The sequence below is a fragment of the Rhodofomes roseus genome (genome assembly GCF_022264815.1).
Source record: "Rhodofomes roseus strain CIRM-BRFM 1785 chromosome Unknown C8Q71scaffold_23, whole genome shotgun sequence".
In the NCBI taxonomy this organism is placed as follows: Eukaryota; Fungi; Basidiomycota; class Agaricomycetes; order Polyporales; family Fomitopsidaceae; genus Rhodofomes; species Rhodofomes roseus.
Window position 1 is genome coordinate 302,756 of NW_025952979.1, and position 18,739 is coordinate 321,494.

Sequence of the window (18,739 nt, forward strand, 5' to 3'; positions counted from 1 at the left end):
CTGGGATTGATAGTGTCTTACAGATGTGGCTGCAACGACGTGGTACGCGTGTTCGTCTGCGTTTTCATTGCAGCTGCAGCAGTTATCCATGTCTCGTATTCTCACTCGGTGTCATGGATAGAATACCGTACATGCTTGAGTACTATGATAATTAGTCAGTATTACAAAATCGGGAAGATAATAGAAGCATATCTACGATAGTACGCGAATAACGCCCTTCGCTGGTTCGCACAGTCATCGGCGGTAGAGCGCCATTGTGCGTGTATGCAACAAAAGGAATACCGGCAGTTGCAGTGCCCTTCGACCTGACGACGCAATGAAGCGCAATGACAGCAAGCCTCGTAGACTACAGTGTTGACGTATCCGAGTCACCTCTAGTGTGACGGCCATATTGGTCTAGACAGTCAGCTACGATTGTGAGGAGGAGTATTATGACTCACCTGCAATGGGAATCCCGAGATCGGGGATTAACCATTTGTCAAAGGAGTCATGTTACCGTCATAGAGCTGTAGCCACAGCGGTCCTGTATCATTATGCTCGCCGTGTGTACAGTGGAGCGCGCATTAATCATTGCTTGCCTCGAGCTCACATAGATGATGATTGGCGGTAACAAACCGAGCCTTGCTGCTGCTCCATTCGTCGGTTTCCATCGCCCTGAGAACCTGGGATACACTAACTTGTAAAGCATACGAGCTCTTCAACGCCGCGTGCTCGACTCCGAATGAAAGGCGAAACAGCGAAGGAACAGCACATTCCCCGGGCTAAATCGAGACACGGGGATGGCTGGAACAACACACGATGTGACCCTGCGGCCCGCATCAAGGTCGTGCGAAATTGACTCTTCGTCGGCCCTTGCCGCTCCTTATCACGAACAGGCTATGCTTCCGATCCAACTGCATAAGTATTGTGTAGTTCATGAGTCCGAATGTATCGACTGGCTTCGACGACATTCTGGTGACGAAGGCAACCGAACCGATGACTTACTATGAGAGCACTTCACTGTCTTCAGCGATCATGGACTCCTAAACACCACTGCCCGGCAGTGCGTAACGTGCGACCTTCAGGGGCAACTGCGGCGTCGCGCTCTCCTTGCCGACAGTGGGAAACCCGACGGTACCCACGTTCCATTGGATAGGCTTGTCAGTCAGCTCAAACGTGAGGTTCGGCACGAGAACCGACAAGACAACCTCTGCAAACAGTATGAGATCAGTCGCCCAGGCAGAGTTGCACACAACGTACTGATTTCCATCTCGGAGAACTTGAAGCCACTGTTCACGAACTCAGAATCGTGGTCTTACTTAGGAGAGAGTGAACTTACATGCAAGACCGTTTGCCTCCAGAGAATGACATCCTGAATGCGCGAGAATAGTCAGCATTTGAGCTCGACGAACACCTCGGCGACATACACGTTCGAGTAAACACCTGGAATACGAGCTTTAGTAACCGCAGACGGCAAATCGGAGACCCAGCGATCCGGTTTCCACTCCAGTGCGTCTTCACCCCATATTGTTCTGCTGAGGTTGCAACCCATAAATCCGAGCAGGAACTGTGATCCCTTTGGTACGGCAATCGACGCAATCTGTTTGCCGTCTGTAGTGAACACGGGTTCGGACAACGGCAGGACAGTGTCTCTAGTTGCGCTGCATGATTCGTCAGCCTCGGTAGTCATGCGCGGAGGAAAGTCGGCGTACACCCGGAAAAGCATAGTTACCGGAGGGTGGCTATGTCACGGTAGCAGCAATGATCTTCAGTACGGATTTACAAAACGGCATGTCCACTTACAGCCTTAATGTCTCTCGAATAACGCCATCGAGCAGAGGTAAATGGTTCAGCTCGTCGTAGGATAGCAAGCCGTCCGCAGCGCGCGCTTCCAGGAGCTCCTCGCGGAGCCTGGCCTGATAGTCGGGATGTTTCGCCAGCACGTCGAGGATCCGAGAGAGCGCATTGGATGAGGTTTCAGTGGCCGCGAAGGTGAACATCCTATGATAGCAAGTGATCAACAAACAATAGGCAAGGCGGCATCCCCCAGGTCATAGACTCACGACATGAGCGAGACAACATCCTCTTCTGGAAGCCTCTGATCCTCGTCAGCGACCGAGTTCGCTTGCACTACAAGGGTTAATACCGGTGATCGTAGAAGGAAGCCCAGTGGCAGAGGGGCACACGTACTCAGAATGCTGACCAGATCCTTGCCTTGCGCGGTTTGCTTCGCTAGCTCCGCCTCTCCGGCGGCGAGGGCACGCTTCTTGGAGGCGTAGACCTCCTTCGCTCGCTCAAACATCTCGTTTATGTTGTCTCTGGTTCGGCCGATGTTTGAGGTCGCTGAGAAGGTGTTGACAAAGACTCGTAGCAGCCAGGTCGGGAATATCTGACGTGCAAGAGGGATCAAGAATTGGAAACGCAGGTTCACATCCAAATTCGGGCTGTGTATCGAAAGGATGCCTAGTCAGCAACTCCGTATGATTCTCATAAAGAAGAAGAGACAGCGAACAGTAGAGACTTGAGGGTATCGGCGTATGCGTCCTTCGATTCCGTTACCAAAGGGTCGAAGGAATATCCAAGTCCGCCCTGGCCAATGAACTCCAAAGCCGACCGATTCATCCATCCAAGTACGTTGACTTCAGCCTTCGCGTCGCCGACTTGCGCACTGATGGCGTCACGGATCTGCGAGGATGTTAGCGAGCCGAGAATACGACCGCGATCATCCAGACAAACCTTGCGTCCTATGTCGTAAAAAAGAGGGAGCATATGCCGCATGTGGTTGACTGAGAAGACGGGAGAGAGAAGCTTGCGCTGCTTGGCATGGTGACGACCTGTCGAGGTTTATGAGTTACGTTGTCCGCGTGAGAGCACGTTTTTCATCTACCAGTGATGGACAGAAGCGTAGTTCCGAACGCCATCTGAGTGATCCTACAATTATCATCAGTGAGAAGTCAGCAGTGAGGAGGCTTCTTGGCTGCCATGTTGCCGCGCTGAGCAATACTAAGTGCGACATACTGGAGAGCTATATCCGTCTCTTGGAATATTTCCTCCTCGTCGATAAGCATGGTGTGCAAGGCCTTAGGGTCAGCGACGTAGAGGATGGGATTCTGTGATTGTTTTTCAGCACGATCCAAGTATACGCTCGGACGTCAGAGTTGACCACTTACTCCAAGAAGACCGGTCAACCTCACAACCGAACCGTAGTCGACAGCCACTTGACGATGGAAATTTTCGCCATGGCGCGAGAAGTATTGTCCGATGTTGCCTCGATGGATGTTAGTACGGATACTTGGGGTTGTAGGAGCAAAACACACCCCAAAAAGTGGAATCTGAAGCGGGACCGGGTAGTTGCCGCCAGGCCCAGGTGGCAACGCGCAGACGAACAAAGGAGATGAGCTGCTGTAGAAGTACGCCAGCTAGGGCGAGTCCCAGTGCACCTAAAACAGTGGTGAAGGGATTGGTGAGTATGCTCTCAGACATGACTAGCGCGTAGGAGACTCGCCGTCCTGAAAGTGAGTCCAGCGCAGCTTTATAGGAAGCAACGCTCATGAATGGCGTACTGCAGACGTCATTGTGACTGGTGTCCCGCCGTCCGCGCAGGGGGCCGCGCCAGGCTTGTGACCTTGGGCTACGTAGGGCCTTCCTTTGGAGTGAGGTTATCTGACCTGAGACGCCGTAGGATGTGTACGGATTAGAGACTTCCGGGCGTCATTGAGGAAAATTCCAACGGCGAAGCACAGTGCGGCAGTCCAGAGCAACTTCAATCTAAAATAAGAAGGACGGGTGCATGCCAGTGCGGTCCAGGATACAGCGGACGTTACGAAGAGGAATGGGCAGCTCGGGAGGCGGAGACGTATCTGCGACCTGCAGTCGCGCATGCCAACGTGCTTCGTACCATTCGATGACAAGAGAGGTAGGAGGGGGACTATAAGGCGGGAGGGCTACTCAGGGCCCTGCTGTCGAGGAAGACACACAGCATGCACCACTGCGCAGGAACCACTGGCACGACCGGCGAACAAGACACACCATCGGAGAGGGATCTCAGCGTCGAGACAGCGGTACCCAGCTTAGTGAAGCGTACCCATCTGAGCAAATACACATCGCTGCGCACCCCAACGGAAAGTCTGATGTTGACTTAGATGAGTAATGGAGCCATGTCGGGGTGCGAGTACGCCGGCAGGAGTCGAGATTGAGTAGGCGCTGCGTTCAAGAAGTTCTGGATGTCGCAGCTGTTCCCAATCACGGATTATCACCTCCACCTCTCCACCTTGCATGCCAGCGCAGATTCTAGACATTATGGTAAGCTGAAAGCGTAGAATGTGGAGCCGAGATGGTGCAAGGCCGACCTGGGGTCGACCTGAACCGTGCGACGCGAAGAACGACACGGAGCGACACGGTCACGTGCACCAGCAACGTTGCGCGTCTACCAGCTTTGAACTTCGCCCGCTCAGGCTCAACGCCGTGGCACGATACTTAGCAGACGGTGGTCACTAACGCTGAATGTTGAACTATCCTACTATGGCTTTTCACTTCAAGTTCCCTCTCAAGCTTCTGCGGCACACAATCGGGCCTACTAACGTTTACCAAGTTCTTTCACGGCGGCAGTGACGGGTCCGACCGCGGCGACGGTCACGCTAGGACTTGGTACTACCGACACGCATAAGAACGCAGTCATAGCAGAATACTGACGCTTATATTGCTTTCAGGTCGCACTCTGAGTCAGGCTCTAGAATCAGCAGTCCTAGCTCGCTGGCACTAGAAGGTGAGTCATCTGCGCATGCCCGATCTCGTCAGTCTTATTTGCATTAGGAAACGGGGGGCCAGCCACTTGTCATGCTGTCTTTCTGCACAGCTGTACTGTGTGCGTTGGTGTATGTAGCTGCAACCAACATACAAGCAGACTGCATTGCTCTACGCAGATCTTCACCAGTGAGTCGCCTTTACGCTCTCACACATATGTCACTCATGGTATCGCAGTCGCACAGGGCGGATGGAAGCAAAGGGTTGCGCTTCCCCTATGGTCTGGAGGGACGCTCGCCGCCGCTTCTACTGGTCGGTGCGCGCAAAGGTTGCATGGTCGGCCGCGATGGCCGAACTCGCGGAAGCTAGCCCGGAGTCTACGGAGGAGTACCGCTCTACGCTTTTGATGAGATTAAGGTCGCTCGAAGACTTCAGCGATCGCCGTGTCATGTCTAAGGCTCTCGAAGCCCTCGACCTGACCGCGACGCTGGCGCAGCTGAAGGCTGACCATCTCATGCGCCGCATGCTAGCGTTGGCTCACGAAGACCGCAAGGCAACCATCGACGGTCTCGTCCGTCTGGTAGACAGCCTTGCTGATGACGAAAAGGCGACGCTTATCACGGCACTGCATAACGCTGGACGCTCTCCAGGTATGTGTCCTATCTCTTCACATTGCTGGCATGCACACTGACCTAGCTTTCTTTCTAGGGCCTCCCTCGTACTCTTAACGTATCTGCTTCATCCTAGATGCCTCTGACGACCTCGCATGCGTTTCTGTTATCGGATTCCATATTGTAACGCTAGATCGACGTGACCACTGTCTCACTATAACCAGCTCAATTATCGCGATAGATTGCATCCTATTTTTCGCCGTAGTGTTCAGCTTGCAGCGCGATCTTACCGAGACTTAAGCTACGATCCGAGTTTCTGGAATCAGCGTATCTCAATCACGCGAACGACTCATGAGAACATCCCAGCGAGTACTTAGACTTCGTACAGAGTCTGAATCCGGAGAACAAGAAGGAGCACCGAGACTTCTTGCGAAAACGCAAATGAGGATGCGTCTGCGGCGTGGGGTTCACTGCAAAGGCTGCTAGTCAAATTTGCATGTTTAGAGATACGGTACTAGTATGCCAGTCTGGGTCTGTGCCAGATACATGGGGATACAGATGGTATAGTGGGTATATGGGGTATATGGGGTATATGTGGCATGTATGTATCTTGTTGCGAGGGTATACGAGCCGTGGCTGATGATAGTGTGAGACACTACGAGCTGGTCCGATTGTTATCGTGTGGAGAATCGCGATGCGGTAATATTTAGCTCAGAAGACTTTGAAAAGCCGAAGCCCAACGTCCGTAACGCGACGTCCCGAGAACGACGCTTGTGTGGGACGGTGTAGTATGTCAGGACGAGGAAAACAGTGCCTCTCGGCACCTCACGACATACCTCGTCGCCCAGTAGATTGTCCTGCGAGACGTCCGTTGCCTCTTCTCTGCCTACCGCCCGCTGCGTTCTGGGTATAGTGAGTCAGGGGATGGTAAGTGAGGGGATAACATCCGCCCCGCTCACCTGTGGCCTGCGGTAAGGCGTGCCCTGATACTGCCCGCCTTGATCGTGAGACCCACGATGAGGCCGTTGAGGGCTGTCTCCTACGTTCTCCGAGTCGGTGCGCTGTGCAGACGCCGCGGCACGCTCCGAGTCTGCACGACTCACTGCAGCCCAGTCAACGTCGTTCCAATCGCTAGATGACGTGGAGCTCGAGGGCACCCCAGCTGATGTCGACGAGCTCTTTGAATGATTGGTTAGACATCAGCCCTATCCAAAGAGAACTGACGAGCACACTCACGGGAGATAATACCTGCTCCACATTTGCGTCCGTCATCCGTGGTGTCGGCGATGTTTGTGTCAGTGATGACTCCCGCCTGGAGCGCTTGGAAGAGCGATCCGGGTGGTCTTCGGCAGGTCTGATTAACGTTCTAGATGGGCTACCGCCATGACCATCCGCGGGCGCCGACAAGGCAGACGATGAAGATCCCAGGTTTGATCTGCGGCCACTGCGAGTACCCGGGGCCCGGCCTCTATCAGGCTACACCGGCATATCTATACATAATATACCTGTGATAAGAACAGAGGCTTGTTAGATAGACTGTGGTAGCTGCCACACCCGCCGCTCATGTATAAAGGGAGGCGCCGGTTATGCATGACCAGGTGCCGGTCATGCATAATGCCTAGCGCCATTATGCATGACCGCATGCTGCCGGATATGGGTGCCCCGTCAGCGGCTCCTGCCAATTCTGGGGCCCCACCGGCCACTGGATCACCCGCCGGGCTACTGCCCATCGGGTTGCCCATATCGGGCGGGTGGCAGGCTTCGGGGTTTACGCCGTCAGATTCAACCGTCGATGAGATTAGGATGGGATCGCCCTGACAGGTGGCCTAGCCCCGCATTGTTGGGTCGTGTCCAGTTTCGGTAGGTAATCAGGCACGTCGGGCTTGTTGCTGCATGTGCGAAGTTCAGAGCGCCCACGTGCCATATACGGACGCGATCACCTCCCTACGAGTCCTGCGTCGGAAGCGTTTGCGTAGTGGCGCACGTAGCAGCAAAGGAAAACCGGATCTCTGGTACAAGTATGACTGACACGGCGGCCACAGCTCAAGTCGGATTTGTCAGATTTGTCAGATTTCGGCTGAGGGGTCCATGAATGTTATGGCCGGCACGTTTGGAAGATAATTCATGTTCAAGTTGAACACAAAATGGTGTCCGGAAATTGAGAAGACAGTCCTGAGTATGTCAAACGGTGGCATGGTCGAAGCGCCCGCTTGCCATTTATGGATGCCCACGTACATCCCGGCTAAGTCCTGGATGGCAAGCTCACAGACTCGGACAATATGATACACATCAATACTATAACAACTTAGACGACCCAGAATTCGTCCCTACAAGAAATACACAAGACACTACTGTACGTAGTGACAGCGCGCGGGTAAAGTAATAGTCTACTTCGACATTAGTTACATCGGCCTCCGGCATCATTGTCACGCCTTCCGTGGTTTCTTGGACCTAGTATCAGCTGGCGCGGGCCCCTCTGCCGCACGTTTCTTGGGTTGTCTTCCGGTCTGTACCACGTGACCCTTCGCCCCGAGATTCTCCTTCGCGTGGCCCGACGGTTGCCAGTCTGCATCTGCAGGCTTTGGGGCAGCCCGGGACCTCTTAGGACGCGCAGACGTCATGTTTGTGAGCTCCTCGCTGGAGACGTCATGCAGGGGGGCACGGGAACGACCCGGTGGCTGGGTAGCCGGAGACTGCGATCGCGACGAAGGCATTGGTTCCGACACCGCAGGTAGAGCGGATGCTACTGCAGGCGGCACATATGGTACATCGCGAGTGTTAGACGTAGGAGAGGCTGTTGATGACGCGAGGAGAGACACTGAGGGCGGCGCGAGGGGAGACACTGACGGCGGCGTGAGGACTGGGGCTGGCATCAAGGGAACAGGAAAGACGAAGTTGAACTGAGGAGTGGCCGCCGCAGGAGAGGGTGATGGGTGCGCATGCATTGTGAACGCTTCCGGGGGCGGTCCCAGCGTCAGGGGTGAGCCCACTTGCTGAAGCGCGGGCAGCACTGTGGCGGTCGGTAATAACGAGAATGGCTGGGCCGAGGGAGACCCAGTGAACGACGAAGGTACCGGGGAGAAGTCATATGGAGGGAGCGCATCGCCGAGCAGGTCCATGAGCGACCCCTGCTGACCGAGCGATGGCTCATCATCAGGGGCGTCTACTGCCCCTGAGGACCCAGGGATCCCTGCGTACATATTCAGTTCTTCCTCCGTGAACGGCGCGTGGAGATCGAAAGTCGGCGGTGGGACGGAGTCAGGATAGTCGTCCGTAGAGGGAAATGTAAAGGGTGCCGTTGAATTGTCGGTAGAAGCCTCCGTTGCAGGAGCGGTTGTCGCAGGAGTGGTTGTCGCAGGAGTGGTTGTCGCAGGAGCGGCTGTTGCAGGAGCGGCTGTCGCAGGAACGGCTGTTGCAGGAACAGTCATCGCGGGAGCATTGTTGACAGGGGCGAGACGAGTCTCGTTGAGCCAGTCATCCGCAGCAGTGTCTGAAGCGGACGTTCGCGCAGAGCTAGACATGTGGGATGGTGGAGCACTAATTGGTGCGTCGGACGGTCGAGCCAAATTGGGGTTGAGTTCGTCATCTTCGCTGATATCGAACATCCAGCGCGCTCGTTCTGCCGGGGCTACGATTATTGTCAGAGAAGGAGACTACCATGAAAGGGCAGTGGATACTCACGGAACTTGGCATTCAAGAACTTGAGGAAGGGGTCCATCACGGCCTCCGAGAATTTCATGTACGAGTGCTTGAAGTTGTGGCCTGCCGGTGTAGTGCCAATGTGATAGCTGTCGCGGACAGATGAGAAAGGTTGCACCAATGATAACAGACGTGTATCACGTACGATATGGTTTGCAGAGCACCCCCTTCGTCAGGGCATGGCCCGCCGCCCATAACGGAATACGCCCAACCAGTTTCCTCCGCGAGATATGCGAACAGCCTTTCGAGGAACTGAGGCACCGAGTCAATAGCCCTAGCGAACCAGTCAATATACGATTGCGACATGGTGAGTGTGACGCACTTCTGGTAGTCAGCAGGAGTCCGGGTCGTCGTCAAAGACCTCTCTGCTACCTGGGCTGACGCCGAGGCCTTGAGGGCGTCGACCCGGGCACGGACCTCCCTCTTTACTTCTTCCGACTCGTTGTCGTATGCGACTTGGGTCTCCCGACGGACCACAGCGATGTTCTTGCTACGCGGGACGTCCTTCTTCTGAGCGTCGACGGTGTCCTTGATCCTGTCCTTGTAAAACAACTTCGAGTATACTTCTACCTCTTGAGGTGCGCGTGTAGATGAGCCGTGGCCGCCAGTGGAGAGTAGACCTTGGACAGAGAGAGCCTTGGGTTTCTCGTGACGGGTCTTGGACTGGTCATTGTAGAACTTCGAGTGGATTTGCTGCGAATGACTTAGACGCTTGATTACACAATCGACACGATCACGGGACTTACGCCCTTGCGCCTCCGCAACGCAGCCCCATACTCGTTCAGCTCCTCCTCGCTCAAACCTTCGACCGTGGCATCAGGGCCGAACAGCCTCGAAATCTCTGGCCACTCTGCAAAAAACTCGCTTTCCGCCTCCGTGAAGAATTCGTTAACCTTGCCAGCCTTCTGCGCCGCCAGAAAAGCCGACCGCTTCGTGGAGAACCATTCGAGCTGTTCAGGACTCGCCCAGGGCTTAGAGACCATTTCTATGCACAAAGTCCTGTCAGCTAGAGGTACGCTTTTGGGACACTGTCAGAGGATGGCTTACTTGGGGAGCTGGAGCGGAGAGACGTGCCAAACAGGTGAGCGGTGAATTTTGTATGAGCCAAGCGCCCGGGAAGGCGACATTTATCCTTGTTCAGCACCGGAGACACGCAGTATGGCGACTACCCAGTAAGTCTGCATATAACCCTGTTCAGTAGCAAAGGACTCGCGTCACGGCCAATCAAGATCAGTGTTCTGTGAAGGGAGCACCAGACCAGGAAGCTTGCTGCCATACCGTATCCGTCACAAGCCATACCCTTATAGATGTCGAACGACTGCCCTCACCTTCCCCGTCTTCCTCGCCTCGCCATGCAGCTCCCTCCCACAGAGACCCCCGGCAGTACTGCGCCCAACGACGGCGCAGTCCTCTCGGTGATCCCGCTCCAACCCTCTGCTGCGGTGGCACCCGAGACCACGGACACCGACTTCACCGACGAACAGCTGCGTGAGGCCTCACAGATATACCACATAGGTATGTTTTTTTGTCTGCTGTCGTCCGGTTCCTGATGGCCCTCAATAGCCCGTGCAGTGAGAGATGGACGACTCGGCCCCTCGCCTCTGAGCCAACTGAGCGAGCTCCGGGATGCGCTGCCTGCCATCGATACACACACCTCCGTGGCTACGACACTCGCCGCCGCCGACGCTGATAATGGAGGGCCGCCCACGCCAGCCCCACCGCCCGCCCCCGCCGCAGCTGCGCTGTCCACACCGACCGCAGCGCCTGCTCCCGTCGCACCGACCGCGGTGCCTGCTCCCGTCGCACCAACAGCACCGCCTGCGCCTGTTGCACCGACCGTGCTGCCTGCGCCCAACGCACCACTGCCTGATGCCGGCGCGGTGTCTGCTCCTGTCGTGCCGACGCCTGCTCCTGTCGTGCCGACGCCTGCTGCTGCCACCCCACAGCATGCTCCCATTGCGCCGCCTCCTGCCATGCCTCCTGCTCCCGCCGTGCCGCCGCCTGCTCCCGCCGCACCACCGGCTGGTCTCGCCGCGCTGCCACCTGCTCCTGCCGCGCCGCCTGCTCCTGCCGCGCCGCCTGCTCCTGCCGCGCCGCCTGCTCCTGCCGCGCCGCCTGCTCCTGCCGCGCCGCCTGCTCCTGCCGCGCCGCCTATGGGGCCGGCTGGACTCTTTGGGCTAGGGGGCACCTTCGTGCCCATCATTGACGACTTCGACCCTGACGTTCCCAAGTGGTACGTCGTGTGGCGCGGTGTTCGCGTCGGGGTCTTCGCATCGTGGTAAGTCCCCGTTTGGCAGTCTCTTACTCAGTCTTATGCTGCTCTATTAGGGACCAAGCTTCTTCGTACGTTAACGGGGTTTCCGGCGCCGCCCACAAAGGACACACTGTCTATTCGGCGGCAATCAATGCCTTCTACACCGGTGTGGCGCGCGGTACTGTCAGACAGCTGCCAGACCCCGCCCATCCGTGATCTGCGCTGCCGCTTTGGACTAAAGTGATTGCCCCTCCGAGCACAGTAGCTATCTCTATCTCTTGACCATGTGGTGCCGCGCCACGCTTCCTTCCCTGTACGGTCCGTATCTGTCCTGTCGCGCGTCGAATCCTGTATATCATCTTGATGGCTGTCTGCTCGTGGCTCGCTAAATTCTGCTCGAGAATCTGATGTACAATAGAAGCTGCTCGCCAATTGAAGTATAACGTTGCACTGACCTGCGGCCAGCCAACTTCGACTTTTCCCTTCGGCCATCCTCGGAGATGGGGCGACACGCTAAACATCACACGCTAGACGAGCGAAAGGCCGCAAAGCGACAACAACATACAAAGTATATTCAGACACCTGCGTAAGGATTACACAACTAAGATACAGACAGATGGAACTGACACGGATTCAACCTTAGTGGACGTCAGGCCCGCACCAGATGTAATCACAGGGCTTATATGCGGAAGAATGGGGACTATCCAAGTCCGTTCCTTGGGCCTATGCCGGTGCAATTACCTCCCGATTTGGTCGAACTCGCCCGCATGCCGTTCAAGAGTGGCGCGAGCTACGAACATACCAGTAACCTCGGGTTACACTCGGCGCCATACAGTTTCCGAGTCGCCGCCACTGGCAGCCCTACTATCCATGAGGGTAGCTCGAGGCAAGGAGGCATACGAAGCTTGGAGGGATTCCTGCGTCAATTAAATGGCGGGCAGTTCGAGTACATGGTGGACGCGGGGTACGCGAGGATGGATTGCTGGAAGGGCTCTGACGACATGGGAAGGGCATCATTCAGAACGGAGCTGGAGGAAGAGATTAATGCTAGGTTGGTAGCATGGAAGGCAGAGTATCGAGGAGTAGAACCGACAGACCAAGTGCAAAAGATCGCACGCGACATATACCTCCACTGGGGTGCAAAACACATTTGCTGTCTAGTCAAGGAGATAGAGGCGAGCCAAAAGGGACTGGGAAATCTACAGGCGTTGTGGGATGCGGTCCAGCTACCTTGGCAATGTATGAACATGTCGTAGACATGTAGATTAGCTGGGGCGGCCTTGTGCGGAATACAGTGAACTTGAACATACGCCTATGGTTTCTGCTATGAGTCGGAGTGGGACTTGAACCATTCTACGTACCGCAGGTGAATAGCAGATGGTCAGGAGGTTTGTAATCAGTTTAGAACCTCTAAAGATGCTTCCCGAGAGGCTCACAACTGGGTGCCCGTCCGTACCAGTAGTAGCACTCATACGACGCGGTTTCGCGCACGGTTCGTACTAGTGGACCATGCTCGACTTGTCTCTGTGAACGTTGGTGCCGATCAAGTCTTCATATGAATGACAAGACACACATAGATGACTTACAGGATCATGTCCTTCATACTTACAAACGGTCTACAACATAGGAACAGCCGTCAGCGTATGTTTCTGTAAGTCAAGCCGCTCAGATACACCGTTATACTGCCTCTGATTGGCTAGATACCGGTTGCCGCCCGTGCCATATCGGGACAGCCACTGGCGTGCCGACTCAACGCTACCCACATTACACGTATCATCCCTCCGTTCTCAATGCTCAACGTCGTCATAACATAGTCCTTTCGCCGCTGCTCCCTCATTCTCACCCTAGATTTGTGAAATGTGTATTGCTGCTCGCCAGGTGCGTCTTGAGTTGCTGGGGCGGTTCCAAATCTGGTACTGACACCGCATTGTTCAACTTCGACCGGCGCGCCTTTGCTGAGCACTGTTCTATCACGACTTCCCTCAATAGCAGCTGCATGCTGATGGAAGGCACCACGATTAAGTGTCACTTGGTGAGGCCGCTGGCACCACCTGCATGTGAGTATCCTACTAGGTCTCACATCTTCCACATATTGACTCCCTTCAGCCGTCTGTGCTCTCAGTGTCCGCGTGTTGCTACTCAAAGGGGCCATGTAAGTCCTTTTTGTTCTCTTGCAGTGCATGTCATCGGGAACCTAACTGTAGCCTCGACATGCAATGATCGTCGGTGTCCTGCTACGTGGCTCGCTTGTGACGGGGAAGTCGGTGGTCATAGGATCAAAGCATTGCTGGTGGTTATGCATGAACGCTGCCTGAGACATTAGGATGCCTCGGCCGTCTGTGAAGATTGGAGTTTTCTTGGTATGTTGTTGTTCTCTCTACCGATACTCCTAAGGTTCGCACCGCAGGACCTTCAGACTTCCCTTTCAGAGGCAGGTGCCCATCCCCGTCCAGAGACCTGGAAAGAGCAACTCGGTGGTGGCAATGGGTGTCGAGGCAATGGTTCGTGCTTCTCGCGCCGTATCTGCCTCGTAAAATGTCAACTGTCAGATCCAAGGCCATCTTAGGATAAAGTGCCGGACGCGCCGCACATGCACACGTACCAGCTAGGCGTCCGGCAGGACTCATTCTGTCCTGGTCGTTCCTTCTTGCAGCAACGCAAAAAGGGTTAATGGAACTTCGAGGCTTCCATCGTCTGATGGAATGGGTGATTCATTGCGTGACGAGTGGTGCAGGGAGACCACCAGATATCCGGTGAGCGACGATCATTGCTGTCGCCGACGGATAACAGCCATGTCTGGTCTGCGCAGCCCATCTTCATCCCCCCTGAAGAGCATGGCACGCTCGAAAAAGCTCCGGCGCATCTGGACCACGCTCAGCTCTCTCATGGCGCGCCCTCGCAAGCGACGCCGCGGAGGCTGCGACGTACAGACCCATTCCACCCTCGACACCAGCAGCAGTGATCTCGTTGACACGCTCGTCGAGAAGGCTCGCCACACCGATTATGTCTCTGGCCCGACTGGTCTCTCTTCGCAGACAACCTTCCACGATGTACCTAGCTCCCCGGTGCTTGGACCGGCCGACTCTGTCCCAGACTTGCTTCCGGACGATGACACCTCGTCCAACTGGGCGTCCGAAACCGGCAATGTGCACTTCTTCACTGAGGAAGACGAGGCGGAAATCGAGGCACGCAGGCGACACCGGACCGCGAGTGTACGTGAAACAACCCAATCTGACGCCGTGAATGGCTGAACTGAACTGCCGTTGATGTAGGATCGGCCTCTGGAGGAGTGGGCTGCGAAAGTCGACGACTGGCTTTTGGAGCTCGTCCGGCTGGAGGGCCGCGCGGAGTTCACAGACGATGCATGCCCCTCTTGTGACGTTGGGCAGGCGGAGTATCGTTGCGCAGACTGCGCTGATCTGCAGCTCTACTGCGCGGACTGTACCGTTCGCAATCACTCACGGAATCCCTGGCATCGACTCACAGTGAGTCTCTACAAAACAGTGGTGTCGCACCCTACTCATAAGACCGTGATAGCAATGGGTCAAAACCCATTTTCGCCGGACGGACCTCAAGAGTCTCGGCATTCGAATTCAACTTGGACATCCGCCGGGCGAGTGCTGCCCCAATCCGAAGCCCGCCTTCAACGACGACTTCGTCATCCTTGACCTCACCGGCATCCATCGCGTTGGCGTCGACTACTGCGACTGCCCGCGCAAGACGCAGCTGCCGATTCAACTCATGCGCGCTCGACTTTTTCCGGCAACCGTAACCAATCCGAAGACCGCTGCGACGTACCGTCTCCTCGAGCACTTCCACGTTCTACGTTCCCAATCGAAGACATCCGCATATGAGTTCTATCACACGCTTGCTCGCCGTACCGACAACATCAACCCTGAGGAAGCAAAAGTATGTTTCTATGTGCCTTTACGTATCATGCACTGACTGTATACTAGGATCGTTACTCGGCCTTCCTCCGCATGTCGCGCGAGTGGAGCCATTTGAAATTGCTCAAGCGTGCCGGGCGTGGTCACGACCCTTCTGGCGTCGCTGGTACCGCCCAGGGGGAGTGCAGCGTTGAATGCCCTGCTTGTCCGATACCCGGCAAGAATCTTCCTGATACGTGGGACCAAACCCCCAAGCCGAAACGGTATGTTATCCCAATGGCGGTGTTTGCATATGTGCTGACGTCGACACAGGTGGCTGTACCGCCTGTTTGTCGGACTCGACGCCAACTTCCGTCTCAAGCGGAAGAAGGTTTCAAGCGATACCGTCGACCCCGGCCTCAACAAGGGATGCGCCTACTTCGTCGAAGACAAAAGGTATAAGGCATTCCTTGACGAGTACGACTCAAAGCTCCCGCCCGAGCGGAGTACATGCCACAACCACGACGCACTCAAGCTGGCCAACATCAAGAAGGTTCGCGAGTTGGACACTAGCGGCGTAGCGACGGTCGAATGCACGCGCCACAACATGAAGAGACCGTGTTCAGTTGGCGATCTTCAGTTCGGAGAGCGGTGCGTATCTATTTCTCGTGTGTGTCCTGGCTGTGACTGACGTCTTCGTAGCTATGTCAATATGGACTATGTATTCACGTCTAGTCTCCACAACCATGCCATGCCCGAGGTGGTTGCATCATACGACATCGCGTGCCAGTGGTGGCGTAACCTCGGGACGCGCCTCGGTATCTACAAGCAACCCTTCGACCATACCAAGCACGACTTCATCTTTCTCATCCCAAAGTTCCACCTCCCCGCGCACCAGGAGTCGTGTCAAACGGACTTCTCTTTCAACTATACCAGGGGTGTTGGGCGTACGGATGGTGAGGCAGTCGAGCGGGGGTGGGCCGCGGTCAATCCCTTTGCAACGTCCACGAAGGAGATGGGTCCTGGGCATCGGCACGACGTCCTTGATGACGTCTTTGGGGTGTACAATTGGGGCAAGGTCCGGCATCTCCGTAAGTCGGGTTGTTATCATCACACAACTGTTGATTAACAAGATTGAATGCAGCCGTTACGCTTCTCGCGAAGATCAAGGAGGCCGTCGTCGAGTACAATAAGCAACAGCTCGCCTACGACGACTTCACACAGGTGCTGCCCGAAGACAGCGTGCGCGCCTGGACCGAAATGGTGGAGAAGTGGGAGGACGATCCCCAGCACAACGAAAACCCTTTTCACGCCGAACAGCCCAGTAAGTCTCCCATTCCTCCACGCTCTACTGTCTCGCTGATTACTAATGCTCTGTGTTAGCTGTGACAATGGCGGCTGTACGTCGTCAGCTTGCCGAGGAGGAATCCGCGCAACCCTTGCCTCAGGATGGCGCGTCCAACCTCTTGAAGATGTCCCCGAGCGTCATGATCGCGGGAGGTGTTGATCTCGAGGACCAGCTGTAAGTTGCTCGTCACTGCATTGCATCCGCGGCTGACTCAATGTATCACGTTTAGGTGGCGCCTTCGGCACGAAACAACGAAGTTGGGCGAGCACTCCACGGACAAGCAGCGCGCGACCGTCACAGAGCGACTCAACGTCATGCGACGGCGGCTCGAGGCCTGGTTCAACGTCCAGCAAGCCTACGTTGCAGGATCCCAAAGTCTTCGTGAAGCACGTCTGCATGCAGCTGCGAGGGGCAAGGACGTGGCTGCCTATGATATCCCTTTGCTCCTGCCGTCGGACGTCGTGCACGTTCTTTCTGCCGACCCGGCCCTCCAGGACTGCGAATGGCGCCTACGATATGCCCAGGCCCACGATGCTCTGAACGATCTCCGACGGCATCTTCGTCTTAGCAGCCACCTCTACCACTTCAAGGATCGGTTCGTGCGTGGCCAGCGCGAAAATACCCGAGCTCGCTCGATAATCAAGACAGTGCAAGACAAGGTCGACGAAGATGCGGCACGATACCGTCGGGCGCGCACGGCTTTGCTGACACTCTCGCAGGCCCTCGGCAAGACGGGCTGGCAGGACACTCTGAAGGTCCTGGCCGATGACGACGTGCGTCTCATGGCCACGGGGCTAGAGGGCGAAAGCAAGGGTAAGCGTACCCTGTCATGGATATGGCGGACGACCCCTCTGGTCGGTCCGGAGGACGCTCATAACCCCGAGCTTCAAGAAGGTGAGCTTCCTGAGCTTCCCGTTGCGCATGACTAACTTTAGCTCTTAGCGCTGCGAATCGAATGGTGTCAATCGCGCGCAAGGACGCAGCGGTGGCTGGAAGAAATGGAGCTCATCCTCGAAGAGATGCGCCGGGTGGTTCAGTATTATGGCTGGCAGCACCAATTGTGGACAGCCCGCGCCGATGCCCGCCCAGACCTTGATGACGACTACCGCGAGGGCGTATCTGCGTACGCTCATCGCCAAGCCGAGATCCGCGTAACCATGTGTGGGACTTGCACGCGGGCCTGGCGATGCGTACCGGAGTTGGTTTCGAAGGGGCTGTCCCTGATGGATGGCGAGGACGACGGGCCAGCTGCTCCTGCTGGTGCAGATTCGTTGAACGCGGGAGCAGGTGTTGCGCACGGTGGCGATGATGAACGGGCGGCGGGCGCGTCGGACCAAACGTAGGATGTCCTCGCGAACGATAGTAGTGTTTGTTTATTGACAGTCTTCTTGACGGGCGACGTGTACGATTGGCTCCATGACTTGTATCTCCTTATCTTCTCGCCTTCCTTGTAGTGAAAATGATCTGTATTATGAATATTCCCAATCAAGCTGCTGGTGAGGTATGTTGTCGCACAGTGCAAGACAGAACATACGGCAGAGTTTGCCTTGAATCTACAGAACAGCAAAGACCGAGCGCGCATCCTAATCTGGCCGTCAACAACAAATCTGTGATCTCAACAGATGGTATAGTCCTTGTGTCTGCCCTGAGACAGCACGGTATAATGTGTCAGTACTATGAAGACAATCCTAAGCCACAGCATGAATGATCGCACCCGTGATCTGACATACTGTGTCCGCAGTGTCTCAATTTGGCCGTCTCAGACAAATGCACTGTCCCAAAATGGACCGGTAGCGTCACATACTAAGTCGCAGCTGCACTGTGAAGTAGACATACTCAGTTCAACATAACTACCGCCACTAAGGTGCAGCATGAGGCTTCCGGGTCCTCTACCGACGCCAAATTTCCTATCGGTATTGGTACTGTGTAGTGTCCAAATCGGACACTCTGTGACATATGCAATGTCCAAAAACGGTCGCAACGCGTTTTCACAAACCCAGTGCGATGGAATGGCGGTGAACCATGGACATCTGATCACGGCAAATAGATAGACGGAGACGTGGACCATTGGGGTTGAGGATCGCACGCGACAACAAGCCTGTTGGCAAATGACGATATGTGCCAGGCTCTGACATACCCATTCCCAATCAGGCACGCTGTGACAAACCCATATGAGACGGTCAACGTGCACGTTCATCAGTGCTCGGAGAGCTATCACGATTTGACAGTCTTCGACGAA

The 18,739-nt window shown here is 55.6% G+C and overlaps 5 protein-coding genes across 5 annotated transcripts; 3 read left to right on the forward strand and 2 right to left on the reverse strand.

Moving 5' to 3' along the window:
• Positions 1-1,022: 1,022 nt before the first annotated feature.
• On the reverse strand, positions 1,023-3,462 carry C8Q71DRAFT_861324 (cytochrome P450; the record flags this gene model as incomplete). Its single annotated transcript, XM_047927887.1, has 14 exons — positions 1,023-1,189; positions 1,240-1,268; positions 1,319-1,351; positions 1,407-1,640; positions 1,692-1,721; positions 1,783-1,980; positions 2,043-2,109; positions 2,170-2,423; positions 2,492-2,664; positions 2,716-2,813; positions 2,867-2,910; positions 2,998-3,089; positions 3,150-3,247; positions 3,297-3,462. 14 exons carry the CDS (start codon positions 3,460-3,462, stop codon positions 1,023-1,025), a joined length of 1,683 nt encoding a protein of 560 aa, XP_047775072.1.
• A 1,280-nt stretch (positions 3,463-4,742) lies between these two features.
• C8Q71DRAFT_278356 (uncharacterized protein) lies at positions 4,743-5,558 on the forward strand. The gene is made up of 3 exons (XM_047917471.1): positions 4,743-4,911; positions 4,960-5,372; positions 5,431-5,558. The coding sequence occupies exons 2-3, from the start codon at positions 4,973-4,975 to the stop codon at positions 5,448-5,450; spliced, it is 420 nt and encodes a 139-aa protein (XP_047775073.1). The 5' UTR covers positions 4,743-4,911; positions 4,960-4,972; the 3' UTR covers positions 5,451-5,558.
• Positions 5,559-9,068: 3,510 nt separating this feature from the next.
• On the reverse strand, positions 9,069-10,015 carry C8Q71DRAFT_714621 (uncharacterized protein; the record flags this gene model as incomplete). The annotated part of the gene is made up of 2 exons (XM_047920983.1): positions 9,069-9,725; positions 9,779-10,015. The coding sequence occupies 2 exons, from the start codon at positions 10,013-10,015 to the stop codon at positions 9,069-9,071; spliced, it is 894 nt and encodes a 297-aa protein (XP_047775074.1).
• A 369-nt stretch (positions 10,016-10,384) lies between these two features.
• On the forward strand, positions 10,385-12,542 carry C8Q71DRAFT_726544 (uncharacterized protein; the record flags this gene model as incomplete). The annotated part of the gene is made up of 5 exons (XM_047921771.1): positions 10,385-10,547; positions 10,596-11,310; positions 11,361-11,452; positions 11,752-11,854; positions 11,963-12,542. 5 exons carry the CDS (start codon positions 10,385-10,387, stop codon positions 12,540-12,542), a joined length of 1,653 nt encoding a protein of 550 aa, XP_047775075.1.
• Positions 12,543-14,078: 1,536 nt separating this feature from the next.
• On the forward strand, positions 14,079-18,307 carry C8Q71DRAFT_798783 (uncharacterized protein; the record flags this gene model as incomplete). The annotated part of the gene is made up of 11 exons (XM_047925840.1): positions 14,079-14,498; positions 14,559-14,771; positions 14,824-15,195; positions 15,243-15,436; positions 15,486-15,803; positions 15,855-16,243; positions 16,297-16,476; positions 16,536-16,674; positions 16,730-17,394; positions 17,443-17,702; positions 18,242-18,307. The coding sequence occupies 11 exons, from the start codon at positions 14,079-14,081 to the stop codon at positions 18,305-18,307; spliced, it is 3,216 nt and encodes a 1,071-aa protein (XP_047775076.1).
• Positions 18,308-18,739: the final 432 nt, after the last annotated feature.